We start from the raw sequence: 18,249 nt of genomic DNA, 5'->3' as shown, positions 1-18,249 counted from the left end.
AACACTTTATTGCTCACAGGTTAGATGGATGTGTTGAGCTTTTTTTGTAATTAAGATTTTTAAGTTATGCATAACAATTCTTTATTTAACTAGCAACTTCCTTATGTTGATAATTTAAAATATCCACTTTACTTTGACAGTAAATATGTTCATTTGTGGACTTGCTCTGTTATAATGTTTTATGTAATTGAAAATGCAGTTAAAAGAAAAACTGTTTTGCATTACACTGCATACATAGGAATTTTGACACTTGATCTTCATGAAAATGTACAGGTACAATTAAAATATTAAAATAAAAAGTTATGCCATCAAACTGAAAAATTTCATCATGGAATGACTCCCAGTGAGGAAATATTCTACTCCCAGAAAAACAGAAATAATATACCTCTAACATTAACTGTGTGAACTCTTCATTACTAAGGAATGTCGGTTTCCAGTCCTGTCGAATCTCACTGGCATCTGATTGTGCAGTAATTTCTACAATCAAACATATATACAATATAAGGATTCACACTTCCAAAAGCCATTATTTTCCTATTGAGCTACATATACACAGTAGGAAATAGCAGAAGGTTCTCCAGTCTCCTCTGTTGTTCATTCATTACATAGAAATGTTGCTCCTCAAAAAGAAAATCAAATGTCTTCTCCCCTATGTCATAATCTTATTTGTCTTCTCTTTCCTTCCACCAGTTTGTGCTACAGTCCTGCCAGACTTGAAGGTAATGCTGAAGTTAATGACAGTAAGTAATGGATTTTGACAACGGAAAAATACTTTTTCCTCTAAGACTATAATAAAATGTTTTACTGAGAGTGTTGTTTTCAGAGATTTAGAAAGCCAAAATTCCTGATCAGTTTAGGTCATTAAAATGCCTAATCCTCAAGTGTCTTGGCCAATCCTGGTCCTTCTAACCTTTGCACTAAAAATTGTCACTGTCCTTTCTCTTCTTCCCACTCTTTTCTGTAAAGAAATAAGGTTACATTAAAAAAAGAGTAGGTTTTCGACAAAGACTGTTAAGAGCTGTATGACAGACTCCGTTGCAGAATTACTGATTTGTACACAGAGATGAATTTTGAACAGAGATTCCTGTAGGATTTAAGAGGAATATATAGATTAACTTCCCATACATAGATGAGAGAAACAACATCTGCTAAGCTAAACCAGACCCCAGGTTCTGAAAGCCGATGCTTCCTTATCAACTGCTAACTGAAACAACAAGAAGCAAGACCATGTAGTACTTCAGTTTTGATGAGTAACAAGGGCATTGCAGAAGTACTGGTTGTAAGAACAACCTTGAACAAGTAATCGTGAATCAAATATTTAGACAAATTGAAAGAACCAAACCATGTCTTTAAGGCTTTTGATTTCTAAAGGACAAGTCTGTACAAAGGCCGTAAGCTAGTTTGTTAGTTCAGATGGCTCAGAGAGCGCTGAAAACCTGGAATTGAGTTAAATATGCAAAGGCTGGAACGGTTCAGAATTTTGGTTCCCAGACTGAAGGGGGAAAACTTTACGAAAGAGCGTTAGACTTAACTGAAAGAACAGTAAACAACAGCAACGTCATGCAAGAAACTGGCAAGAAGTGGAGAGCTGCAAGGAGAGGGGAAAAAACATCAACAAATAAGACGGACCAGAATTTCCAGTGATCAGATCTCACAAAAGACATAAATTGATCAGGCTTTGACTATCTGTTTTGAAATGGTATTACAAGTGGATAAGTAAGAGCGGGCTGGAGAATAAGGATAACCTAAGTCTAACCCCAAATCTAACTTTTCAGGCAGAACAAATATACTGAACGCTGAGGGGCAGGTCAAAGGACACGGAAATGAAAAGCTCTGCCACCAAAGTAGAGGCAAAATTCAAGGAACTTAATGCATTCAGTCCACAGGACACAGATAATCTCCACTTTAGAACTGGAAAACTCTGATTCATTGGCTCATTCTGGTCTATACAACCATCCTACTTTAGAATTAAAAAAAAAAAAAAGTCAGTCTGGCTTGTGCAGTAGAAAGGATTTATACTAAATAAAAGCTGAAGCTCCTGCCTTTAACAAACCATTCTGAATTATCTTACCACAAGTACAAGTGTTCTTTTACATTTGCCGTAATTAGAACAAGTATGATATTGGAAAACAGAGCCAAAGTAACATGGAAAGAAATTGTTTCACTTAGTAACTTCAGAGAAATACCTAAAAATTCTGGCAAAAGGTTGCATTCAAAGATAAATGGCACTGAGGTCATGTTCCTGAGGTAGACAGCAGACAGAGGAGCATAACCAAACTTGCACACTAATACTCCAGTCTTTAAATCCTGGATCTGACGCAACTCTGCGTCAGCACTGAGTATCCTCAAAAGAAATTGCCAGCTGGGCAAGATCTGTAGTATTTATCTGTGGGTTGTATGAATATCAGTCTACTAGTTGGAATAGTAAGCAGCAAAATTCTTCAGTATTTCAGAATTTTCAAAAATTTCTCATTTACAAATTCAAAGGAAGATGATAGGCAGTATTAGCCACGGAGAAGCTCTCAGTAACATAATTTCAGTGTGTTTAGCCTGCTGTTTTTTCCCAAAGAGAAGCAGAATCCACACTGGTCAATAACCAGCTCAGATAGCTCATCTGGATCTGCCACCAGAGCACCAAGCCTGGCCAATGTGGAAATGGTCCAGAAAGAACCAGAAGCAACATGGTTAATGAAAACCTGGTGGCTGAACACAGTAAGATTTTCAACAATAAAGCAGGTAATCAGTGCTGAACAATTTATTTATTGCTAGGGTCACTCTGCTTTATTCTAACAGATCCAAGCACCTCAGGAGGCAAAATATGCTTCTGACCTTTGCCAACATTTTGTCCAAAACATTTTAATGTAAACCAGTGCATAGCAATGATAGTAAGCACTGGCAGCCAGAGCTTTAGAGACCTTAATATGATATCTGCAGTCACACAAAGCTGCACTCTGTCCCACCAAGTGAAGGACAAAAACGCAATGCCCTAAAAGGCATCCGTCTCCAGAGCTGCTTTTTTCCCCTTTATCCTTAAAAAATAAAAATTAATAATAATTTAAAAAAATAATCTCAGAAAGCACTTTGAAGAAAAAAGTATGACTGGTGCTGCTGGCTGGCTGACACACGTGTTCATTCTACACTCTGTATTTTATGATAGGAATCATCAATACAAGATAAAGTGATTTGGAAACAGAACCAATGTTCACAAAGGCCTTAGACCCTACAGAACTGACTTTTACAGAAAAGGAGCCTTCATACTGCTTTTCTTTTTGTTATGAGGCAAACGTGTCTCAGAGAATTAAAACAGCATAATCAATATTTAATTGGCAAAAAAACCCCCAAACCTATGAATTCTCACACAAATTACTCCCCCCTCACTTTCTATTTTAATTGTTATGTTTACCCTTTAATGGCACTATTCAGTACACACCTGGTGCTATTTGAACCGTAACACTAATGGAAGAGACATGCTAGAGCATGGAAAAATATTTATCATACCTTAAGGTACCTTAAATTGACACACATACTGTTGATAAATACATACCTATCCATCCACTTAATAGCTTTACTTATTTTATTTTATAACCTTATAGCTGCTTCTTTTGTCTCTACTGCTTTCTAGTTAGTATGCATGCTCAGAAATTACTCAGGGAAATGGGTTAACTAGTGAAAGAGTTCATTTTCTTCAATTTTTAATCTTGTTTTTGGCAGTGTGAACCACAAGGTGCCATATTAAGAAAAAGTGTAGGAGCAGGAACAGGGATTTTTTATATACATAAATATCAAACAGCCATAAATAAGTGTACGCTTGGTGGAAGAATTTTTTCATGACAGAAATAAGGATCTGTAATGAACTTCAGTACAACATATCTGGGTATATCCCACCATCAGCTGATGCTAACAACCAGAGAAACAAAACATAGCAAGGATGTTCAAAGACATCGATTGTTTTGACATTTCATATGACGGTTTACAAAACAACAAACATACACTCATTGGCTTATACATCAGTGGGTATGTCTTGAAAATTAGAAAGTTCCGCTGAAAGTATTTATAGATTTTCTGTTGTTTGTTTTTTTTTTTTTTTCCAGCTAAAATGAAATAAAAAAATGCCCATGCTCCTGGTCTGTATGGCCACTGCATGCCACCCTCTCTCATCAAACAACCTACCCGATAACACTTGCGGAAACCATAATGCCCTATTGCCTTATCATCTTTGTTAAAGTAGCCAGTTGTGCAGATACCTGACATGAAGAGAGGGAGCATTAAGTTCCCTTGGAATAGCTTTTTCAGTGATTTATCTTCCTTTATGTGGAACTTGGAGAGACAAACCAACTGTTCAAACCAGTCTTATCTAAATATCAAAATAAGTACGTCCAGCAAGTACTTCCAGCAAGTACTTTCACTGAAATGGATCAGCAGTTTTCCTGTGAAGCAAAACTTTAACAACTTGCACCTTATGAAGCAACTATATTCTAAAGGTCTCCATATGTCCAGAACAAAAAACTTCGAAGTTATTTCAAAAATAAATACTTGTCTTTATGAAACAGACTTCTTTGACAACTATGGGACAAAAAAAATTCGTACTGGCTTTTGCAAAATATTAGCAAAAACATAGTTATATCTCTGCTACCTAAATTATGATCTTAAGAATACCTTTCTTCAGGAGCTCTTTACTTTTTTTTGACAATTTCCTTAAAGGACCTGCAAAATTGTTAATGTTTTATGTACTAAGTGAACATCGTAAAAAAAAAAATTAAGAATTTACAGATTTTTTTTTTTTATTGTTACAAATAATTACCTTTGTGCTTCCGTAAAAAGTCAATGCTCTTCTGCAGTACAGTGGATTTATCCATCTTCCGAGCATTACCTGGAAGCATGGAACCCAGCTCTTTGATAAGGACATTAAACTGATCTCGACGTTTCTTTTCAGACTTGTTTCTAGACACCCTGAAAAACAAAACAGAAAGTGTTTTATAACAAGTATGAAACTTGCTTATAATAAGCTGCATACTACTGCCAGGTTCCTGATGCAAACAGCCCCTTAAGAATTTCTGCTGTGAGAACTGCCACAAAACACCTACTCCATATCTCAGACACCATTTTTGAAGAGTGGCTTCTTTCTGCTCACGGAGGGGTGCAGCTAAGCCTTTGGAATAAAGCACCCTTTTACAAAAATACAAATCATTGAACCACAGTTATAAATACACAACATAACCAAAGAATAACAGTAAAAGAAATGCTGTTGAGTAATATGGTTATTTATAAAAGAATCACATTTTTACTGTTTAGAAATCACCCTGGTAAGTTCAAGTGTACAAGTATAGGACATTTCTTAGCTTTAAATAACTTAAAAACTTACCTTTTTGCTTTATCTTTGTCATCTTCTTCCACCAGCCCATCAAAAATGCTTCCATCATTTCTGAAAGAAACAAAAAGAAATAAATGTTGGAGTGTAAAATTTCTCTCTTGTGGAGTCCAATCACAATGAAGGGTGGGGGGGTGGAAGAGCTCATTATTCATCATCTCCATTACATCAAGAAACTGAAGCACTGTTTCACCATGATGTCCCACAAAGACCAGCATCAATAACCTGAAGCCAAGTCTGTTGTAAGTTCTCCTTATAGGACATTTACTAAAGAGAAAGCAAAAATCCTTACATTTCTGACACAACTCAAAGGATTTTCACACTCTTTCTAATGAGAACTTACAACCCTATGCAAACACTTAATTGAACACTATTTAATTTTATTTTTCTCTCTTCTTCATTATTTGCATTACCTCACCCTTTTGAAAACATGAGTGAGGACATATATAATTTATTTTTACTTATTGACACTTCTATTCCAATTATTGGAAATATTTGTAGCAAGAAAGTATATTTTTCTTAAATACTGACGTATTAATAATGGAAGAGGGCTGAGGAATATGCTGTACTTCATCTACGTATGTAATTTTATAAATATACAATTAATATCAACGTTAAACAGTAACAGTAATTATTCATTATATTTGCTTCCTCACCAAGTATCACATAACTTTTCCTCAGCTTGACAACTGTCCATGTACTACTAAAGACGTATTAGAATATCAAAACAAGAACGTGTTTTCCTTTGAAGATGCCTCACTATACTTCATACAACACCTTTGTTTCATTTCCTTTTGTTTTAAAAGTCGGGTCAAAACTGTTCTTCTGTTTTCCAAAACTGCTGTATAACGGACTTTCACATTTTAGTTTTCTAACTTCTTCTGTCTGCTTTCAGTTTATTTAGTGCCATCCACACTGACCTCTGTGTGTCCACCCTTGATTTGTTCATCCTAATGTTTCCTTCCCTTAAGGCAAGTCACCGTCCTTCTAAAAAGCTTACCTCATCTCTCTGATTTGTAACTGGATAAATCATTAAGCAATTGTACATTATGATAAGCAGTGATGTTAGCAAGTAATCATTTTTTACACTACTACATAAACATAAAGCTTTTAAAAGGAGTTCTTATATTTAAAGGACTGAAGTTTCAGTGACACGCCACAAAACTTCACTACAAGAACTGACAAGTCAGGCAAGCATTTTAAAAGTTTTACCCTTTGCTTTTATTGTTATTTATTTCAACTGGGTTTAACTTTCTGTAAATTTGATGCAAGTGTCATTTCCTGAAGTCTCAAAAATGGTAATACACAGAATATTAAGGACAGATGTTCACCTAAGCTGCTAAGAAAGTCCAGCTCAAGGAATGAAATAGAAAACATGTCTCAGCTATTACTTTTCCCTTGAAATAGGTTAGCAGGTCACTTTACTATCATCTGCAGCATCACTAATCGTTTAAATGTGTTTGTTTTCCTTAATTAAATATTGAAGTACTAAATACAAAAAATTCAAGTAAACATTAAAAATCAGCTCAACTTGCACAGATGCTGTTCCGTGGCTGAAAACAAGTAATACATTTTAAGATTCATCTCAAGCAATAAAAAACACTATTTCCGCTGACTACAAAAAACACATCTAACAACTACCAAAATAACTCTGTCAAAAATAGCCAAAAACTTACTCCTCTTATTTTTGCATAAATTAATATTCTCTACATATTAACCATAAGAAAAAGATTATTAAAGATAGCATTGAACAGTAATTCCCCCCAAACTATCAGTATGTATTAACATACCTGTCTGCAATGGAGCTCATTTTATGGGTACTTATGGTAAAAAACATAACATATTACACTTTAGTCTTGTGGTAGACATTTGTACGTTTGCCTATAAGAGAAGAATAAACATCAAAATGTGACTCTGGAAGAAGAAACATGTTCTTCATTAGAGCATACTGAAGTTTTCATTTGCTCTATAAGCTGCTCTTAATCTTCCCCTCTCTTCCAACCTTCTGCTCTGCACTCCTACCTTCTCTAATGCAGTCTCCATTACCATCATAACCTGGACTTTAATATCTCATTTTACATGACAGAGAGTTTTGTTTTATTAAATGAGAACATAGTTTTATTAAATGCCACGATAAATAAGTCTGGACTAACCCAATACAAACCTTTTTTCTGACTCTGAATTCACATATAGCTTTTCATTTTTATTTTAATTTTTACCTAAAAGACTCTCATAATTTTGATGGTTGAACAGATGTAAAATACACTCCTCAGTAGTAATACATTCTATTTAGAAACTGTGCAAACAGAAAGCATTTGGGATATAGTATTTCACTGCTATAATTTATTTCTTACTATATTTTTTCCTTGAGCACATTGTTACAATAGACATGTAAAATGATAAGAATAATATACCTATTAGAATGTGATCTCCATACTGTAAGAAAGTTAGTTAACCTGGCCATTTCTTAAAGCAGCCATTTATTCATTACCAAGTTTCAGCAGGAAGTTTTTGGTTTTCCAACTGTACATATGATTTTGAATAAAGAATGTGAATGAAATATTAATAGTGAGAGAAGGAATTTAAAATAAAGTATTTAATTCAACAAGTACCTACTTTTAGGTACCCAAAACCTACAAAATTACAGGGGTTACAGAAAAGCTGAAAGTCAAACATAAACCAATACAATTAAACCTTTTTCTTTCATATAGAAAAGACAGTTGTCAGAGGCTGCTCAAATGGAGCACCAAGATTGTAACATTGTCAGTGATTAAGGAACAACTGCATGCAGCAAGAAGTTTTATATGAGCTGAACTTGCAGATCTTTGGGAATTTTTATTATGTTACAAACTTAATAGCAAAAAGGCATTGCATTTATTTCAAAGGAGCTGGGTTTAGTCACTTTAGTGACTCATAGTTTCTGAGAAGGAAGGATTTGTTTGTTTCTGAGAGTGCCAAATCCAGTGGAACTTGCAGTGTTAATACCACAAGAAATACGGCAGCAACTCCATGATCCAGACAGTCTGTAAAATGTTCCAGGAAAATCTTATCCCATTTTTTTTAATATATGGGGAAACTGAGGAAGAAAGTTTATGTTTCAACCAAACTGCCTGACAGTCTACAACAGCCACACACTATGCAGGTTTGCTTCACAAGACTAGTATTTTTGCCCACAAAGTTTCATAACTTGAGTGCAGCAGGAAAGTAAATGGGAGAGCTGTGCTGCAGCACAATCTTTTTCAAGGTGCATCACAAGGTGTGCGTGCGGTTTTGCCCAAATGCCCCATGAGCCCTCTTACCCACTTCTTCAATTAATAAGGCCCAACTTTGTCTTGCCTTTATTCTCCAAAATCTAGTGCTCTGAAGACACACTGGAAGCAAACCATTCCTTCACTCCAGTTCTTCAAAATAACAATTGCACTGACCATACTGACAATTAAATTCCCCAAATTAGTTGGCCAAGTTTTATAAAGTAATGGAGTCGCACTATTTGAAAACCAGCCAGAAATGGCACGAGGAAAGTAAATTATGAAGAAGTGTTTGTTCAAATTTTTGTCAAAAGCACGCAACAACAGACAGCTTGCTCAGCAGTAAAAGCAAACTACCATCACTGGCATGGAATTAAGTTTAAAATCAAGACACCAATTAGAAACTTGTAAGCATTTACCTACATAGTATGCACTAATACAGGTATGCACTAATTACACTTTTAGCCCTGTGTTAATTTGTAAATGAATTTGGTACCTAACATTATAGGGATTAAGAGTAATATGAAATTCTGTAGGACAAATGATACATTGTTCCTTTAATCTGCAAAAGAAAAATATATGTACAGCTAAATACAGAAAACTGTCACCTGTGACATAATTAACATCTTCATTATGCAGAATCAGAATTTAAAAGTGTGCTGGTTTGGGCTGGGATAGAGTTAATTTTCTTCACAGTAGCTCACACGGTGCTGTGTTTTGGATTTGTGCTGGAAGCAGCATTGGGAGCACAGGGATGCTTTCGTTATTGCTGAGCAGTGCCTACACAGAGTCAAGGCCTTTTCTGCTCCTCACCCCACCCCACCAGCAAGGAGGCTGGGGGTGCACAAGAAGCTGGGAGGGGACACAGCTGGGACAGCTGACCCCAGCTGACCAAAGGGATATTCCATCATGCCACATGACGACATGCTCAGCATATAAACCTGGGGGAAGAAGAAGGAAGGGGAGGACATTCGGAGTGATGGCGTTTGTCTTCCCAGGTAACCATTACACGTGATGGAGCCCTGCTTTCCTGGAGATGGCTGAACACCTGCCTGCTGATGGGAAGCAGTGAGTGAATTCCTTGCTTTGCTCTGCTTGCATGCGCGGCTTTTGCTTTACTTATTAAACTGTCTTTATCTCAACCCACAAGTTTTCTCTGTTTTACCCTTCCAATTCTCTCCCCCTTCCCACCAGGGGGGAGTGAGCGAGCAGCTGTGTGGGGCTTAGTTGCTGGCTGGGGTTAAACCACAACAAAAAGTCAATATTTTCACTTTAACAAAGCACTCAATTTCTAAAATTCAACAAAATCATTCACTTGTTACAGTATACAGATCCTATGTCAGAACTGGAAACTTAGATTTGGCATCCAAGACAAATAGTTAAAAGAACTTAAAGACTACAGGAAATGTACCTGTAGTGCATTTGTTTCTCACTTTTCAAGTTCTGACCCTTCTGTTTTTGCATCCAAATTTGCAAGATGCTGAACATTCTCAGTGCTTATATGTACCAATGGATAAGACCGCAGAGAGAATTCCAGTGAAACCAGTCAAGTTTAAAGCAAACACTACAGAAATCAAGGACTATGTATATTTCTAAGATTCGAATTCAGTTGTGTTCTGGAGAAGAAAAGACACTACTTAACACTGCTACTCAGCCTCCAGCATTGATAATTGAAAGCCATAGGAACCTTATTCATTATAAGAATACAATTTTACCTTTTACACTTTGGGACTTGTTAAAGTATGAGGTTTAGGGACGAAACGTGGTTCCTTTGAAGAGCAATGTGGAGTTAGATGTATCCTCTTCTGCAGAAAACCATTAAATTCTGAACTGTAAAAAAATAAAAAAGGAGAGTTTTACAACAAATGCATTTTAAAATAATCAGTTATTTGTTTTTCTTTAATAAAAGAGAAGTAATCATTCCAACGAGAGTAATTATAGAGACAATATGCTGCTTATTAGAAATATCCCAAGTATTTCTCTATCTGAATTCACCTCGCTTTAAAGCTCTTCTCCTTGATAAGAAGGATATTCTGACACAATTTCACCTCTGCTTTAAGCTATCACTTTATGCCTATCTTCAATCTTAACGTCATTTTTACTTTCCAATTCGGTATCACCCACACCATCTACATCTTCACTTCTACTAGCTACCTTCAAAGTATATCTTTATACCATTAAACACCTTTTCCACTGAAACTCTGACTTACAGGCCTCTTCTGGCTTTCTCAGTTATGTCGTCTTCTCTCCAGGTCTCCAAAATTGCCACTCTCAGGACTCCAGAATGTGTAGAATGCTGCTGCTGGCAACTAGCAAAGTTGTCCAGCTGCATTATTGCTACTCCCTCAGATGCAGCCGTTAACCCTTTCTTTCAAAACCCACTTCAAAAACACTTTCAAGAATGTATTCCAAACTTACCTCACAAAGGCACTTTTTCAATAAAAAACCTCAGCACCAGTATAAGTTATCACCAACTTCCAATCTCTTTATACCATTACATTTCATTTATATAGTTTCTTCCCTTGAACCATGCTACTGTCCACATTTTTAAGTTACATGAAATCAGTTTCTTCTCTCATCTTTATCCCATTTCCATCTGCCTTGCTTACTGTTCTTAAAATAAAACGTATTCACTACACAGTGTACTTGTACCACTTCCGAAAACTTTTATTTTAAAGCATATTAAATTCTAAAAAGGAAGTTGGGATCTAAAAACTAAGCTTATGCTACTTTTAAATTCATTAATGGATTTTATGGAAAACATAAAAATTATCTCTTATTTGATTAGAAAAGTTAAGTTTCTCCTTCCCCTGCACCTTCCAGAGGCTCTTAAGTGGTTAAAATACAGATGCAAATATTAACATAGGAAGTCAAAGCACAGGAGAACAATCTGCCAACAGGAGAAAAACAATTACAGCATGATTCAGTGAAGCCACTCGTTCTTTTCTGGCCAAGTAACCTGCTGGCCCATTGACCTACTTTTTTAGGTGCTTACAGCCTCCTCTCCTATTCTGTTGTGTTCCGTTTGACAAGTGCAAACATTAATAGTGACAAAGAGTCCCATGGAAGTCTAGGTTACAGAGACTGCAACATGAAACCTGTGTTTTTTCAACTGCTTGGAGTCGAACAACTCTGCCAACTCTCACCCAGCTCCTAACAAGAGTTCTAATGGGGAAAATTTCAGACCTCATCTCTGCAGTATGTAGAGGTGCATTTTTAAAAAAATCACAACTGAACACTTAAGACAAACACCACAGGACCATATTTGATAATGTCTAAAACAGAATGAAAAAAATAAAGTTTTTAAGGATATTTCAAAAAGGGATTTTAAGATGAGGAGGAAAGGAATATGTTTATGTCATAAATGAACATAAGCAAGCTTAAACCAGACCAAAAGGAAAGCTAATCACAGTGGAAAAGCTTTTGTAACCAAAACCACACAGATCTCTAACTCACTAGAAATGGCATGCATGTGAAAGCCAGGAGAAAGGTTAAGACGCCTACACGCCAGCATTGTCAGCCACAAGTGTTCAAAGGTCATGGGTCTGTCTCCATAATTCATGAGGTTTTTTTAAATACAATGAATTATGCGTATGTCTCTAGATACTATGTCTTTTGTACACATTTCAAACTTTTCTGCAACCAAGAAGGCTAGAAACTTACTATTTTTAAGAAAGCTGAGGTCCTCAATCAAAAACTTTAGCTGCTGCCATGGATATACAAACTATTAATACACAACGTTGCTCAATCTGTAGCAAAATCACAAAAACTAGCAACACTGCAACTTCTGCACTCTGCTGACTTATCACTCATGGAGAGGCAGTAAGTTATTGGGTGCCAAGTTATTGCTTAGCCAAAGAAACAAGGTTCTGAGTAAGTCATAGGGTAAAAAGCCACAATCCAACCTAAGGTAATAGTGAAAAGTTCACACCATTTGATAAAACATAAAACATGTTTTAGACTGAAAGAATTTCAGTAACTTCAGTCCAATTTTATTGTCAATACTGGTATGCACGTTGGCAATACTAAATCTTAGAAACAAGCTCAAAAATTGAACAAACTGTGAAATTACACTACAGTCTTGCTCATGACAGATGTTGTGTCAGGACTGGACTGAAAAATAAATGGGACAATAGTCAATGTGTTGCCTGTACATGATTTTGTACATAGTCAGTGACTGAAACCCTTACATCTCCAGCACTTTGCCATAACGTTAAGATTGCTAAACATTTTTGAGGAAGAATCAGTATTGCCCTTATACTGTAAAACAGATGTTTATATAAATGTCTTGATTTTATAAGTAATATTTTCATGACTTTACAGATTACAGCCCTCAGACAAAACTAATGCGACGTGACATGTATTAGTAAGACAAATAATTTCACCCAGGAAAGATCACAGGAAAAATACAGGAAACAATACAGTTTTCCAACACTACAGTTTCTACAAACAGAAACAGATTAACTTCTTTAATACAACCTGACCTCTGTGACATAATCCTATTTTGCCAGGGGAACAAACTAGTTATTACAACCACTGAGGATTAGCTTTGGAGAAGATCTTGTTTAAAGAATCAAAATCACAGCACACCAGTCTGCACTTCCACAGCACCCGATGCCCCAGCAGAGCTCTAACACCAGTTACGTACCAGGGTAAGCAAGCCAAAGAGCAGAAAAATCACACTATGAGAAAACAGCTGAGCCAGAACCTGACTCGCAATGGAAGCACAGCACCAAAAGCCCTATTCATTATACAGATTCTGAGGATACTTATAAACCTTCTTGATACTCCTTTCCAGGAGCAAAGGAACATTTGCTTCCAATACCTTGGATTATGAACTTCTGGGGTTTTACTCTACTGGGACGTCCCACCATAATGGGCAAGCAGAGATCCATCCATTATCTCATTCCCAGAATAGCACACCACTACCACTCATGTTTTCCATTTTGCTCTTTGTTTCATAGATTTGCCCCCAGCCCAACCATTCTTCTCTTTAGCGTCTTCTTTTTTAGAGGTGAGGTAGAGGGGAGGAGAAGGGAAAGAATTTATTGTGGTTTAGTTCCTCTCTAGTAACCACAGACTTTTGTAAAGAGCAAAAGATATTTAGACAGGTAAACCATAACCTGGTTTCTAATCAGATACAGTTTGGCCTAATAGAATAAGCTAGCAGGTTTCAAGATACTTGCTCCTTTGCTTGCAATGCTATACACACCAACAGAAAGCAAATTAGGGTAATGACTGATTGATCCGTTCTCACTAATCAAAGGCTATCTGTTAAAATACTATGGTTTTAAAACTGACATGTCTCTCTCATTATCTAACTCAAAATAAAAAAAAAAAGGCAAAACAAACAAAAATATCAGAAGACAGGGAATTTCAAGAAATGCTGTCCAAACTTTGCAGCTGAAAAGGTTATTCTAGCAACTGGGAATAGTCATGTATTGCAAACTTTTCCCTACCATGTCAACAAACCAACTGTAATCTTGGCCTGTACTCGAGCAGAAGAGCTGACACATCCCAGAAATGTCATTTTCTGTAGATAAATGCACTGTAACAGCAAGTGTACATCTTCACCTGCTTCACAGGAAAGCGGAGTAAGAGACGGTTGCTTCTAGTGCAGACATCCACACAATTTGATCCCAGATGGGCTTTTAATAGGAAAATTTGCAAGTGGACACAAGTAGCCTGCTTTGGCAGAGCAGCTTGCTTAGGTCCATTACCTTTGCAGGGAGTAGACAAGGACACATCCGTGTGCAATATAATGAAGAAAGGGCAGTAGGACAGATGACTGGTGGTGTGGGTTGCCATTATCAGAATAACTCATCCAGTCTCAAGTCTGTTCCTGAGGGACTTCTGGGAAAGGAGGTAAGTCCAAGCAGTCTATAGGAGAGATAAACTGCCTGGTAGGAGGCCTGTTGTGGTAGTGGTCTGCGATATCACAGATTTAGTTGAGTTATAATGGCACTTGAAAGAGTGCATACTATTTGCCCATAGTATGCAAGACCTATTTGTACGTAGTCCAAACAAACAGCAGCAGTTGGAAGAGCCTACAGATCACCACGAGTGGGAGACAACGTAGCAACCACAGAAGTAAAAAAAGATTAGATTCTTAGAAATGGCTTGTCACACAGATGTGTCCTTGTCTACTCCCTGCAAAGGTAATGGACCTAAGCAAGCTGCTCTGACAAGTCTGGTTAAAAGTCACTGTAAATAATATCCTCATAGAAACATGGATAATGAGCATTAGAGGAAAAAACAATTCTCTCCTGCATTCTTCATGTATTAGACTGTCCTGCCATCAGGAGAGAACTTTGCTCTGTAACTTGGGACTGAACGCACTTTGCAGTTTCCATCTCTCTATCTCATGGTTAGAGGAAACACCCCTGCCCACCGCTCCTCTGTTCCAGATCATTTGGGCTGATCTCTGCTTGACGACCTGTTCTGCTACCACCCTTCCACTCTTCTCTGGAGTCTGCATCTCCTCCCCCTTCCTCACCATGGAGATGGGCCCACAGCTCCCTCCCTGTTAGGGTGCAGCTCTAATCTTAGTTCAGACTGCAGTGAAGATATGTGCAAGAAAGCTGTAAGAAGCCTCTGACTCTTTGCCTGGGCTATGCTGGAGCCTGGCCCATGCCTGGCCCTGTACCCCACTGATCGGGCCTCTGACTCACTGATTTGACTTCTCAGCTCCTCCTCAGATCTGCCTCCTCACCAGGAACTTGCTGGCCATCTGGGCACTTGCCAGAGCCTGGCTGCCCTCCCTTGGGAGCAGCCCGCCCCTCCAGCTCCCTGGGAGTGACCAGGAAAGTGCTCAGCAGATTGCGAGGCTTCTGTCGAAACCAGTCCTTGACAGTGGGGTGCTGAAGCACTTACCAGGCTTTTTTCCCCCCCTCCATCCCTTTCCAGACTGCTTGTGTTATCTCTGCCTTCTAGGATCCAAATTAAATACATTTAGAGATACCTGAGGCACTGTTTATGCACTCCCTTCAAATTATCAACAAAGATTATTAAGAGAAAGTAATTATAATACTGATTTTCAGAGTTTGTCAGTGAACATTGTGTTTCAGAAAACTGTAAAGGATAATCAAGAAAGAGTATAAATCTAACTAAGTTTATAAGATAAATTCAAAAGGCAGTGTTTAATGATCTGGCCATCAGAAACAATTGCTATTCTTCCATATTTCCATTTAAAATATTTTCTCAGTCCTTTGTATTCACAGTTCCTTACTGGAGATCCCCTTCCTTCAATAACAAGGCTGTAAGCATGGCAGAAATAATGCTTGTTAATCCTGTGCAACTAGTCTGTACAAGAGAAAGACTGTGGCTGCATGTACAAGAGAGACTGTGGCTGCATTCCACTTGCACCCGCTTTTATTTATAAGGCTCCACCCTGCTTCTTGCCACCCTTCCGTGGCTTTGACTGGAGGAGTGCACCCCTTCAGCTCTGGCCACACGCTGAAGTAGATCTGTGATGTGTCTAGAAGAACCCACATATCACACAGTTTTAAATATAATCTTTATTGTCTCATTCTTATGAAAAAGTGTGGCTTCATGTACCTTTGAAAATTGGCACAGCTGAAGAACAGTACCCCTCTACAAAGAGGAGCTCTTAACCTCTTAACTACATCTGCCACTGCTGGATCTGTAACAGGGAACCATAGGTTAGACTTCACAGTATGCATTGTTTTTGCACATCTAAAATACAATCGAGCTCATAATCAAGCCTGCCTGAAAAATACACCTACTGCCTCCTTAAAGGGTGCTTAACAAAAAACTCCCGTACTTCACAATATGAGTTTTAATCAAGAGAAGCTAACGTGTTAGCGTTACAATTCAAAACTGAAAATCTTCACATCTCTCCCAATCTCCATTTCCTTTAATGGGATTCTGGGCAGAAACAACCTGCAGCCAACAAGTTCAAGAACAGATCCTAAATTAACGCTCACTGCGCTGTGGAAAAAGTGCTGCAGACGGTGTAAAATCTAGATATTCTGCTGTTCTCTCTCACAGAAGGCATCTAAACTTGGTATTTTTTACGACGAACAAATAAAATCCCAGCTTCCTTCTTCCAGCCTCTTAAATAGAACTGAGAAGGTAGGCAATTGACAGTTTTTTTTCAGAAGTTCAAAAGGGGAAAAAATACCACCCACACACTCAAAAGTTTAAATTCCCACTGAATATTACTAATTATCCCAGAAAATTATCTGCTACATAAAAAACAATGATTTTCTACAGAACAAAGTTACCAGACAAAAAAAAAAAAAAAAAAAAAAAAAAAAGTTCTTCACTTGATGATTTCTCAATATTAACAGAAATTTAAGGAAAAAACTTTAAAGTATGGTACCAAGATATCTATCCTGGAGTTAACAGCACTTCGAAATGATTCATCCAATTACAAATGTGCATATTTATGAAACAGAGCATTAGCAATTTTATATGTTTTATATCAGATACAGAATGTTGGTTTAAACAATTTATCTAAAATGGTTTGTCACATTTTCCTCAGAGCATAAATAATACCAAGAATACTAATAAATCTATCCAAAGAGGAAAAATTAAACACTTCATTCTTGCACTGAAAAACATAAATGAAAATTCACCAAGAAATGAGACAGATCAAAGAGTTAAACATTGTTTTTCCTCTGCTCCAATAACAAGAGGGAAGAATGCCTAGATACAGAAAGTAAACTAATTTTTGAAAACTGTCCTGGAGAAAATTCATTACCAAATCCAACAGACATAATTATTACACATTCAAAGCAAGATAACGCCAAGTAAATTCTTCTTCCATTCCATACGAAATTGCTGCTCAGTGTTGATATAAACTCATGTTTAAATTTAGAAAATGAGAGACTTTACAGTTATTATTACTGCAACAAAAACAAACACTCAGCTATCCACTACAATTAATCTTGCAGAAAAACATGAACCTACAAGTTAGGTGAGCACCTTAACTGCCAGACTTTTAGTATGCGTGCGTGTTATGAAGTGGGAAAGGTCGCTAAAAAGCAGTTTTTGAAATTTACACAAATGAATCTTTCCAAAAGTCTATCCTAGACCAGAAAAATCTACCCAATGAAGATTTATTAGCTTTTATATCCAAATGAACACTTATACTTTTTACATATCTCACTATTGCATTTCAAAATCTTCAGAAATCCAAGAAGTCAACAGATGGCCAAGAGGGTCTGTAAGAACTTATGCAAGTTATTTCTGCACCCAATGCCTTTACAGTCTATTTAGGAGCAATTTTAAGGTTATAGCTATGAGTCTTAAATCAGTTTTGCTTGATTTGTAATCCACCTTACCTTTTAAGGGACAAACAACTACTTCATATCAACAACTTATTCCTTTAAGATACCATTATCTAGCACATCCAGACATCAAGAAATATCTTTCATAACTTTAGCCTTTGATCATTACCTTGACCACTCATTTCCACACACACATTAAATTCCCTCTCCTCTGGTAGCATTAGTATCTGTGATCACACAGTCAACACAGCCTAAAACTGGTCCAGCCTAAAACTAACCCAAATATTGTTTCATTCAGCTAAATCAACTAAATTTATTTCACCATATGGCTGCTCAAAAGCTGTGTTGGCACAGAGGAAGGGGAAGCAGTGAATCACCA

At 37.0% G+C, this 18,249-nt stretch overlaps 1 protein-coding gene across 7 annotated transcripts in view; it reads right to left on the bottom strand.

Moving 5' to 3' along the window:
• The window catches only part of CLOCK (clock circadian regulator), a 64,883-nt gene that overhangs the window by 25,373 nt on the left and 21,261 nt on the right, over nucleotides 1-18,249 (bottom strand). For 6 of the 7 annotated variants that reach the window (XM_082314841.1, XM_082314839.1, XM_082314844.1 and 3 more), the window contains 5 exons: nucleotides 10,332-10,446; nucleotides 7,159-7,249; nucleotides 5,363-5,422; nucleotides 4,802-4,950; nucleotides 386-477 (listed from right to left, as the gene is read on the bottom strand). In XM_082314841.1, the coding sequence (XP_082170967.1) occupies nucleotides 386-477; nucleotides 4,802-4,950; nucleotides 5,363-5,422; nucleotides 7,159-7,205 (348 nt within the window). In that variant the 5' untranslated portion in view covers nucleotides 7,206-7,249; nucleotides 10,332-10,446. The remainder of the gene's footprint in view (nucleotides 1-385; nucleotides 478-4,801; nucleotides 4,951-5,362; nucleotides 5,423-7,158; nucleotides 7,250-10,331; nucleotides 10,447-18,249) is intronic. The other variant, XM_082314845.1, reaches the window with a different exon arrangement.

This window comes from Platalea leucorodia (genome assembly GCF_965183815.1).
Source record: "Platalea leucorodia genome assembly, chromosome: 6".
NCBI lineage: Eukaryota > Metazoa > Chordata > Aves > Pelecaniformes > Threskiornithidae > Platalea > Platalea leucorodia.
Note: the sequence above shows the minus strand (reverse complement) of the source record. Positions and strands in the feature narration are given on the sequence as shown.